At 41.3% G+C, this 11,410-nt stretch overlaps 1 protein-coding gene across 2 annotated transcripts; it reads left to right on the plus strand.

The window, feature by feature from the left end:
• The first annotated feature begins 2,351 nt into the window (after nucleotides 1–2,351).
• Nucleotides 2,352–10,913, plus strand: smfn (small fragment nuclease). 2 transcript variants are annotated; one of them, XM_067971026.1, is made up of 7 exons: nucleotides 2,352–2,685; nucleotides 6,027–6,110; nucleotides 6,242–6,319; nucleotides 8,132–8,243; nucleotides 8,749–8,857; nucleotides 9,576–9,629; nucleotides 10,415–10,913. In XM_067971026.1, exons 1-7 carry the CDS (start codon nucleotides 2,395–2,397, stop codon nucleotides 10,548–10,550), a joined length of 864 nt encoding a protein of 287 aa, XP_067827127.1. In that variant the 5' UTR covers nucleotides 2,352–2,394; the 3' UTR covers nucleotides 10,551–10,913. The 2 variants fall into 2 exon arrangements, with proteins under 2 accessions (XP_067827127.1, XP_067827128.1); XM_067971027.1 differs by having other exon boundaries at nucleotides 2,354–2,673.
• The last annotated feature ends 497 nt before the right edge of the window (nucleotides 10,914–11,410 follow it).

The following is an 11,410-nucleotide window of genomic DNA, read 5'->3' on the forward strand; positions in this document are numbered from 1 at the left end:
TGGTATCAATTTTTGTCTAATTACACTCCTGAGAAACACCTTGGGGCATTTTCCCAAGTTAAAGATGCTTATATAAATGCAAGTTGTTGTTGAATTGCTAGTTAGCCCTGTCACCTTTCTCACCCGATTGTAGCCACTCTGAGTAGCATCGACTGGTATATTTCTAGTCAAGAGTTCCTGAAACCATTATTGCCAGACATGCAAGATACCTTCCTCCTCACATCCTTCTTTTCCATGCTTCTCTTTCACTGTTTCCTGTCAAATGATCTTTCCATCTGTCTCTCCACTGTGTTCTTTCACAACGTTTCCTAGTATCAGCTCATCTATTCACTGCTTCCTCTTTTTTTTGCTTTTGTCAGCCAGAACTCCTTTAATACTGGGTAGAAATTACTCACCTGACAACGGCGTTCCTCAATGGCGTTCTCTGTCTCTGACGGTGAATCGAAGGAGCAAGTTCACGCATTTGCACATGCGCACTAAAACCCGGAAATCGTGAACTTGGTCCTATTGGTTTGCCGACGATTTGACGCTGCGAATTAAAGGGGCATCGCATGCTACAATCATCGAAATCAATGAAAAATCACAAACTTGGCCATCTGTCCAGCTGGAACGTAACTACTTACGCCACCAAAAATTAAATTTTAAAAATGTGGAATGTCGTATTGCTCCTTATTGTTATATTTTTTGATCATTAAAAAAAGTTAAAATTAAAGTTATTTTTAAAAAAATTTCAATTCTGTCTCTTTAAATTAATTCAATTATTTGCTTGGCTTTTTATAAAAAAGAGTTAAATTTTTATTTACGATGACATACAGAATAGTAACTTTAAATGAATGAAGTCTGCTTGCCTGCTTGTGGGCGTAACTTCTCTTCCTGACAGATTCTGTGGGTGTGTCTCCTATTCCTATTGTCCCATGCGAATCAGCTTACATTGAATTGACAGCGCACACCTTCACAAAACTTCAAAATCAAGCAAGTGGACATCGTGGAGCACGCAGCAACTATATTCATTCTTTTTACTCGCAGGAGCCACCCGGCTCCGCGAGATTTCTGGTTCATTGACTTACTTATGAATTCTCACCTTATTACAACGAGCAATGGAATATCAGGGTGTGAGCCTCATAATGATTGTGAATCATTCATTTTTGTTTTAAAATTTAAAATAAAGACAAGGTCCATATATTTAAATGGGTCTGCAGTCTGTTTTACTCTTGCCAATGATCAGTTGCCCTCTTAATATTTCTCTAGGTTGACAGATCTGATGTCCAGCTGACTGTTTGTATCAGCTAGGTGTCTAGTACAATATTGATTTGGAATGTCTGGTACATTCCAAATCAATATTGGCACGGTAGCTACCCTTTAAATGGGTCTTGCTGAGGAGAGGAATGATGCCACATCAGAACTAGCAGATTGATAGATTTATGGCTATTTGCATATGGCCCAATGCATATAGTGGGCCTCAGTAATCTCAATAAATGTGCATCGCCCCCTTTACACAAAGATTTCACCGTTTTCAGAAACATGTAAGAATTAATAATTTGGCTCCATGGATGACTCAACAAGTTAAACCGGTACGTGGCTGAACCACGCAAACGAGGAAGGTCCCAGGTTCAATCCACAGTCTCGGCTAATTTAGTTGATCTCTGCTAAAACAGGAACAGGATGCTACAATTGGCATCAGTGCCCCAAGTTAGTGAGAAAATCATCCCCAGCTCTTACTCCTGAGCTCCAATAACCTATGCTAGAAGTGTGCGTGGAGTGACGTTGCGCGGTACCCTCCTTCCCTGCGGCCAAGTAGCCTGCTGACAATCGCTGTCAAGGCTCACATGTTGGGTAAGGTATCAGAAGCCAACAGCACCTGTTTCAACCATAGCCCAGCAGACCCCAACATCTGCGGTTGATGGGGGGGAAGAGAAAACTGACAGGGCAAGAAAACAGTGGTGACAGGCTAAATATAATTTATTGTGTCGATTAACATAAAACAGCATTTGTATGAATGTATTTGACAAGTGACGCCAAACAATCCTTCATTTTGAACGTACACAATCGAAAATACTCTGCTGCGCCTCAACACCAACTGGCTTTCCGCGACCGGTGGGCACCGCAGGGACTGGACTGAAATAATAACATTTAAATTTGACACTTGTTTTGTTTTTTTTGGTTTTTCTGCACATAAACACATCCTAAACCCCCACCACCCCACCTTTTTATAAAAGGGGGGCCTAAAACACACACACAAAAAAAAAACACCAACTGGAGAACTGTCAGGCCAGATGTTGTGCAGTGCCTTGTTTTACGACGTGATGTGCGACAGTGCGTGCGTGCGTGCGTGTGTGTGTGGGCGGCGCCTGTTGCTAGGTGCCGCAGTGTGGATTGGCAGCGCCGGCCCGGGTGATGCTGCGCGTTCACAGCGCGGGACTTAAAGCTGTCGCCCGGCGCGCCGCGCCCCGTGCCTGGAAGCGCAGTCAGCCCGCCGGCCGCCAGCCTCCCGTCACCCCCTCACCTCGGAGCCTCGCCCTCTGTGCCGACCGTCCTCTCTGGGCATTCCCGGGGCTCGACGACGCTGACCAGCCGGTGTCGCGTTCCGGCCTCGCCGCCTTGCTCATGCCCCGGCGCCTCGCTACCATGGCAGCGCCGAGTATGGCCAAGAGGATGATCTGGGTGGATCTGGAGGTAACTTTTCTGGTGCGGCCCCTCCTCCTCCGTGCGGTGCGGTTAGAACTTTTTAATGGTGAATTAATACATCTTCAGGGAGTGGGGGGGGGGACAGGAAACTTTTTTTTTTCCATATCGGGTTGAGGTATAGTTTTGAGGCAAAGTTTATTAGCGGCAACCGAGCAGGACGGTGCTGTAATTTTGCGGCTGTTTTATCGATGCAGCTGTTCATTTACGCATGAATCATTTCTGGGGCTTAACGTCCAGCTCGCCCGCAGAGGCCGATTAACAGCAACCCTCGTGCTTTTCCTGTTAATCTTGTCACTTGCCTCTCTTTTTTTAAAAAAAAACATTTTCGTTAAAGTACGAAACTGCACTAACATGGCCCTAAATACAAGTCATCTTTTTTTTAGACGCAGGCGCTCTTGCAAGTGTTATCTTCGATCTACCGCGTAAAAGAGGTTTATTTTTATCTAAAAATCGGAATGATTGAAAAATATGCGTAGTCCATAATTTCAGTTGAACCGCACTTAAAATTGGGAACGATTTTATGCTTGGTGGTACTGTGTGTGTAAAGTGCCAAAGAGAGATGATGATGCAAGTTTTCCATGTGATTTTTTTTTCCCCTGTTTATGCCAGTTGACGAGGTGTTCAGTGGCGAATCGACTGTTTGGCAGAAGAATGGAGAAACTTGTGTGCAAATCTGTTCATTTCTTCTGGTTCAAGAATGATGTTGCTAAAGCTCTAGATACAAGTTGTTTGCCCTATGTGGGAAAGTGAGGGGTGGAAACAGCTGGGGAACTATAATTGATCAGATGGATTCGATTTATCTCAGTAGGGTAGCGATAGATCCATTTATGTTATGCTGGGTATTCAATAGCTTGTTTCACTTTGTGGATTCCAAACCTATGTCCAAATGGCCCAGAATTTGCTGTAGCTGGTGCCCACCATTAGTTAGTCTCCCCCCCCCCCCCCCCCCCCTTGCCAGTTTAATTTCCATTATATTTTGCACTGTAAGTTGTTGGAAGTGGGAGAGGGAGATAGTGTGGTGCCCTCTACAGGACATCTTTGATCTGTGTGAACAGGGCAAGCAACTGTGTCTGAACAAGAAAGTAAGTTAGAATAGTGAAATCAATGTCAAATCAGGCACAGGAAGAGAAAGAGAGGGAAAGAAAGATTGGATTAAGAGAGAGGAAAAAAAGTGTTTTTTAAAAATTAATTACATTTTAAAAAAATGTTCAACAACAAAACCTGCAGGAATGAGAATCCTCACTTGTAATAGTTCATTTTCAGTGCCAGAGAGGTTGTTTGGTAGTACTTAACACTTATCTCACTGTTTAAATAGGGTACTAAGGCTGAAATGGACAAGCCCTAACTTTCTGTGGTGAGTTTAGTTCATATCTCCTGTGCAAGTACAGGAACTTCATGCTGTTTAATGCATTTCAATGGTGAGTCAGCCAGTGAGATGCCATTAGCCTCAGTTATTTTGACAGCAAATTCTGGGCCAGTGTGGATTTTTTCAGGTGTAGTCAACATTGCAGTCTTGTAATTGATTAACCATAATCCCAATGAATGATGTGAAGTAATAAGTAATTGAAGAATTTTATAATGCTGAATAAATCAAATCTATTGGTTCACTTAAGTTTTTGTAGATGGAGACAGCTTCAGATTCTGCACTGCTTTCAGTTCTGTGCAAACACTTAAAAATGTGTAGAATTGAGGAGATAGGAGCAGAGAATCAAAATAATTCTTTGGCTCAATCATAAAATGGGGCTTTAGGTTTTGAGTGCCATTCACTGACAATGTATTGCAGTACTTGGCCTTTACTATTTTATGGAATTGCTATTTAGATTGGAATTGATGGGAGGAAATTTTTTTTTTATTCATTCATGGGATGTAGGGGTCGCTGGCAAGTCCAGCATTTATTGCCCAACCCTAGTTGCCCTCGAGAAGGTGGTGGTGAGCCGCCGCCTTGAACAGCTGCAGTCCGTGTGGTGAAGGTTCTCCCGCAGTGCTGTTAAGTAGGGAGTTCCAGGATTTTGACCCAGCAACGATGAAGGAACAGCGATATATTTCCAAGTCAGGATGGTGTGTGACTTGGAGGGGAATGTGCAGGTGTTGTTCCCATGTACCTACTGCCCTTGTCGTTCTAGGTGGTAGAGGGCATGGGTTTGGGAGGTGCTGTCGAAGAAGCCTTGGCGCGTTGCTGCAGTGCATCCTGTGGATGGTACACACTGCAGCCACTGTGTGCCGGTGGTGAAGGGAGTGAATGTTTAGGGTGGTGAATGGGGTGCCAATCAAGCGAACTGCTTTGTCCTGGATGGTGTCGAGCTTCGAGTGTTGTTGGAGCTGCACTCATCCAGGCAAGTGGACAGTATTCCATCACACCCCTGACTTGTGTCTTGTAGATGCTGGAAAGGCTTTGGGGAGTCAGGTGAGTCACTGGCTGCAGAATACCCAGCCTTTGACCTGCTCTTGTAGCCACAGTATTTATGTGGCTGGTCCAGTTAAGTTTCTGGTCAATGGTGACCCCCAGGATGTTGATGGTGGGGGATTCGGCAATGGTAATGCCATTGAATGTCAAGGGGAGGTGATTAGACACTCTCTTGTTGGAGATGGTCATTGCCTGGCACTTGTCTGGCGTGAATGTTACTTGCCACTTATCAGCCCAAGCCTGGATGTTGTCCAGGTCTTGCTGCATGCGGGCTCGGACTGCTTCATTATCTGAGGGGTTGCGAATGGAACTGAACACTGTGCAATCATCAGCGAACATCCCCATTTCTGACCTTATGATGGAGGGAAGGTCATTGATGAAGCAGCTGAAGATGGTTGGGCCTAGGACACTGCCCTGAGGAACTCCTGCAGCAATGTCCTGGGGCTGAGATGATTGGCCTCCAACAAACACTACCATCATGCTTTGTGCTAGGTATGACTCCAGCCACTGGAGAGTTTTCCCCCTGATTCCCATTGATTTCAGTTTTACTAGGGCTCCTTGGTTCCACACTCTGTCAAATGCTGCCTTGATGTCAAGGGCAGTCACTTTCACCTCACCTCTGGAATTCAGCTCTTTTGTCCATGTTTGGACCAAGGCTGTAATGAGGTCTGGAGCAGAGTGGTCCTGGCGGAACCCAAACTGAGCATCGGTGAGCAGGTTATTGGTGAGTAAGTGCCGCTTGATAACACTGTGCTGATGATTAAGAGTAGACTGATGGGGTGATAATTAGCCGGATTGGATTTGGCTGCTTTTTGTGAACAGGACATACTTGGCCAATTTTCCACATTGTCGGGTAGATGCCAGTGTTGTAACTGTACTGGAACAGCTTGGCTTCTTCTGTGTACATCTGACATTTTCCTTTTTGTTTTCTAAATAGATGACTGGGTTGGACATAGAAAAAGATAAAATCATAGAAATGGCTTGCATTATAACCGATTCGGATTTGAATATTTTAGCTGAGGTAAGATGTCTTAAAATTTCCTTTAGGATGCACCCCTGGAAAAAAGAGGGGATTTAAAATGGTGTCTCTTCTAGATGTGTTTTATGTTCCAAAATAAAGTGACTGTCACTGGTGTTTCTTTTTGTTATCAGGGTCCACATTTGATTATTAACCAACCAAATGAGCTGCTGGATGGCATGTCAGACTGGTGTACGGAACATCATGGAAATGTAAGGTGCTGCCTAGTATTTTTCAGTTATACTGGCACCTCTGCACAGCTAATAATTCGCATGCATGCATCTGAATTGCTGACCCTGCCTAATCTTTCTTTCTTTCTACCCACTCTCTTCAAAACAGCAATCAGTTAATATCAAACTTCCTTGTGACAGTCCATGTGATATGTCCTGTTCTGGTTCAGAACTTGGGTTGCCCATATATCAACAATAGTCACTGTACTTCAAAGATAATTCATTGTAAAATGCTTTTGAAATATTTCAATTTTGTTCCCTGTGCATTTTCCCTAGTTTAAATAGATTCTTTTTGAAGTCACCTTGGAGGACTATGTCATGTAATGTCCTCTGTTTTTCCACTTCCAATTCTATTGAAATCGCTATTGTAGATCTTACTTATCTAATGTTGTTCTTTGGCTCTGTGACTGCTTTGATTTCAGCTTTCTGTGATGTACCACGTCAAAGTTAATAGTTTTAATTTTCTGTCTTGTGTACCTAAATAGATGATGAACTTGATATAAACAGCATATTTTGTTTTATTGCATATATTGCTTGTGGGAGTCGATGGAAAAAGATATTAATGTAATGGAATTTTTTGTCGATGGATCACTCTGTTTGCACTTCATGTCAACTTTCCCATTACAAATTCCTGTGTTCACGCGCACAATGGAAACTGCCTATTTAAACTTGCCACATTGTAATTACACTCAACAATGGTGACACTACAGCACCACCACTGGTGGGAGAATGTAATTACAAGACCAGTTTAAATGTGTAGTTTCCATTATAAATGTGGGCATAAGAATTTATAATGAGAATATATAAAAATAAGGAAAGAATGCATGAATTTCAGATAGCTCAATGGTTCTAAATTAAATCTGCACACCCTGGTCCAGCATCACTTCACCTAAAAACTACACTTGCACTTCAGTCATGTATAATAAGAACATAAGACATAAGAACATAAGAAATAGGAGCAGGAGTAGGCCAATCGGCCCCTCGAGCCAGCTCTGCCATTCAATAAGATCATGGCTGATCTGATCCTAACCTCAAATCTAAATTCATGTCCAATTTCCTGCCCGCTCCCCGTAACCCCTAATTCCCTTTACTTCTAGGAAACTGTCGATTTCTGTTTTAAATTTATTTAATGTAGCTTCCACAGCTTCCTGGGGCAGCAAATTCCACAGACCTACTACCCTCTGAGTGAAGAAGTTTCTCCTCATCTCAGTTTTGAAAGAGCAGCCCCTTATTCTAAGATTATGCCCCCTAGTTCTAGTTTCACCCATCCTTGGGAACATCCTTACCGCATCCACCCGATCAGGCCCCTTCACAATCTTATATGTTTCAATAAGATCGCCTCTCATTCTTCTGAACTCCAATGAGTAGAGTCCCAATCTACTCAACCTCTCCTCATATGTCTGCCCCCTCATCCCCGGGATTAACCGGGTGAACCTTCTTTGTACTGCCTCGAGAGCAAGTATGTCTTAAGTATGGACACCAAAACTGTATGCAGTATTCCACAGGAAATTTGACTAGTGTCAATCATTTTATAAAGACATTGAGCGGGGGGAGTAAATATGAAGGAAATGTCAGTTGATGAATAAAGTGTTAATTCTGAAAACATAAACGCTACATAAGTTTTTTTGAGATTTCACTGTGATGAGGTGTTAATATAAATTGGTGCAATGGCAGGAGATTGCCACAGTTGTGGATTTTTTTGTAATGGTGTATATAAATGTTATCTCTGCAGCTAAGAACCTGTACACCTGGCTTCAAAACAGTGAATATACTTTTTTTGACCTTTCCTTGCAGTCAGGTCTCACACAGGCAGTGCGGAACAGCAAGATCAGCCTGCAGCAAGCAGAATATGAGTTTCTGTCTTTTGTACGCCAGCACACCCCACCAGGCCTTTGTCCTCTTGCAGGTATGTCAGATTAACTCAGTGTAATATCTGGCTTGCATTGGGTTTTTTTCATTGATACTGTTGGTGCCGAAGAAGCTTTATCCATTACGGTAATGTTGTGCTTCTTGATATCAACAAGTATGAACACTCTTGAATGTGTAGGGATCACTTATGAGTGGTCAAAGAAACAGAAGCCAAAAATATATTTCCAGAACAAGAAGGGTTAAAAGAATCAAATTGTATTGGGGGGAATAGCTTTTTCTAGCAAGGGATGAGCCTGCTCAAAGTACTTGGTCACTTAATTTGATTTATACAAGTAGACAGTCTTGTACTGTAACTCCTGATCATCCTTGCTCAGTTTGAGGATCTATTCATCAGTCAGGCTGCTTTTTAAAATGACAAACTCGAGGCTCCCAGATGAAGAATTACCAGTATGTGCAAACACCCATGGAGCATACGCTTGCATGAGTTAGCGTCCTTAAGGAGAGGAGAGCAGAAAATTAATGTTCTAAACATCTACTTCTAGGAAATTCAGTCCACGCTGATAAAAAGTTTCTGGATAAGTATATGCCACAGTTCATGAGGCACTTGCATTACAGAATAATTGATGTCAGCACCATCAAGGAATTATGCAGGTAACAAGTTTACTGTTTTATTTAAAATTGATGGTTGTTACTGAGTTGGACTTCCAGCACAGGACTAAGCAGCTACAGTATTAAAATACAAAGTTAGTGTTTTTATGTTAATACTAGGGTACCTCTTTAGCAACTTGGGTAAACCACACTTTTTTATTGCTCTGCTGTTGACTTTCATTGGAGCCCACTGCATCCAATGGGTGCCTACCATGGTAAGATTGTTGCTTGTATGCAGCACATAATATAAAGTCCATTTAGGTTAAATTGCAGTAGACAGACTGCAGCTGCCTGATTGACAGCTATTTTAATACAGGGCAATGCACTTTTTACTTTTCTGAATTGTTTCAAGATACAAGACTAATGTTCTAGGCTTACTTTTTGAAAGAGCTACTGGGGGGAAAAATCCTGTATTTCCATTGTTGTATTTTTTTTTGGTGGCATCAAAATTAACAAGCTTCAAAATGGAATTCAGCAAACACCAGATTGTTTAACAACTTTTGGAACTGATGAGACTAAAGTACTGATATGTCCTGCTCACAATAATTCTGTGTTGTAATTAGATCTGTAGTTCTATTCAATAGTGATACAGTTTTTCCATACAAGTTGTACAACTTTTTTTGATTCATCAACTCTAAAAGTTTATACTGCTGACTATCCAACTCAAATCTCAATCTAGGTTTACAGAACAATGTTTATTATTTGCTTTTGATGCTTTCAGACGCTGGTATCCAGATGAATATGAAGATGCGCCAAAGAAGAAAGCTTCACACAGGTAAGTAATGCCTATCATCACTAACTATTTGGAGGAATAATAGAAAAAGAGCAGACTTGTTTGTTAAAACCATACATTTTCAGCCATGAAACTTAAGTTCAAATACAGCTCACAAAAAAAAGTGTGTAAAGTCCTCCTTGAAGGAGATCAGCTAGTGCACTGATAATACCACTCTTTTTGCCTCTGCAAACTATGTATCCAGGCCAGAGAAGTTTTTTTTTAAAATCCCACTGTTCCTCTGATTCCTAATGGCTGAAAGTGTAATAAACCTTGGATAGTCTTGATCCATTTTTCTGTCTCTAGTGACATTCGACACAGTTGCTTCTATTTAGCTGTATTTTTGCAATCTTGTTCTAGAGGGCCATAAAGATGACATAGATATGAAAATATCCTGATGGTATTATTACAAGTGTAAAATGCTGAGGCAAGGTTAATGTAGATGAAAGTAGGCTAACTTGGACTCTGCCGAAATGGAGCACATGAGCACAAAATTAACAAGCTTCAAACAGATGAAGACAATATCAGACTTAGTTGTGAGGCTCTGGTTGAATAGCTTACACAGTGGTTGTTGACAGGTTATAGTTGAACAGTAAATATCTTGTGTAAAGGTGCTGGTGTCTTTGGAATTGTGATACAACATAACCCTTTGCCTTCAGGAGAGGAGGAAGAAAGTTGGGAACACTAATGCATTATTTCAAGATTTAATAATGCATTATTTTGCAGAATTTTTAATAGTTTTACTGCAGAAACTAATTCTAGCTCTTAAATCATATCTTACTTTTCAGAGCATTAGATGACATCCAGGAGAGCATCAAAGAGCTCCAGTTTTACAGGATACATGTATTTAAAGAAACCAAAGCAGATGAGAAGATGATAAAAACTCACTTAGAAAATGGTGACAACAGCAAGCGAGAGAGCTAGAGCAAAGGGACTGACTGATGGTGCCCAGGAAGATCTCTCAACAAACTTGAAATGTCAGTTTGCACAGCTTTTGTGCTCAACCATGTTTGGGCACTTGAAAATTAGCTATTTGTGATGTGTAACAGTTAAAAGCAGAGTGTCTAAATTTTTTTCTGTAGTATTAATCTTTTTATTTGTTACAGCCTTTGCTGATTGAGCAATTGTAATGAAGCCATAGCTAACTGGCTCCTTTTTTGTTCTAATTGGAGCCTTTGGCCTACGAATCAGCACCACAGCATTAATTTAGTGCACAGCTGCTTTGAATTTTGTGATATTCTTGCATTTATATGTTGCATAATAAATCTGACAACACTTTTTTGCTTATACTTTTTTTTTAAAGTTTCATTCAGTATTCATTTCCATATCTTTCTGGGAGAGGGAGAGTAAAGCTCCAAATTGCAAGTAATGGTGTTTGTTACTGCCTGTGCATTGACTCTTTCTAGTTTATCTTTATGATCCCAAGCTGCTTTAAAAATCATCTTGCTAGAAACTGGGGTTTATTTTTTTATCATGTGTTGAAATGTTTGGTATACATAAGACCATGGATAGGGATAAAGAAGGGTTCTGATTGACTGTCATTGGAAAAGCCCCCAGTAGACCTTTTCACTCAGCCTCAACTTTATTTGTTAGCACTTCTGCCATGTAATAAAAAATGAGCAGTTGAAAATGCACTTTTTATTCAAAATAAACCCTGCCTATAACAGCAAAAGGTTGTGTGTGTCTTGGTTTTACCATCACAAATGAGGCTGGGTAAAATAAATGCACACTTTACTCATTGCTGCCCAATAAGGCAAGTAATCTTTGATGTAGACAAGAGCTTT

Source organism: Heptranchias perlo, chromosome 33 (genome assembly GCF_035084215.1).
Source record: "Heptranchias perlo isolate sHepPer1 chromosome 33, sHepPer1.hap1, whole genome shotgun sequence".
NCBI classification, from domain to species: domain Eukaryota; kingdom Metazoa; phylum Chordata; class Chondrichthyes; order Hexanchiformes; family Hexanchidae; genus Heptranchias; species Heptranchias perlo.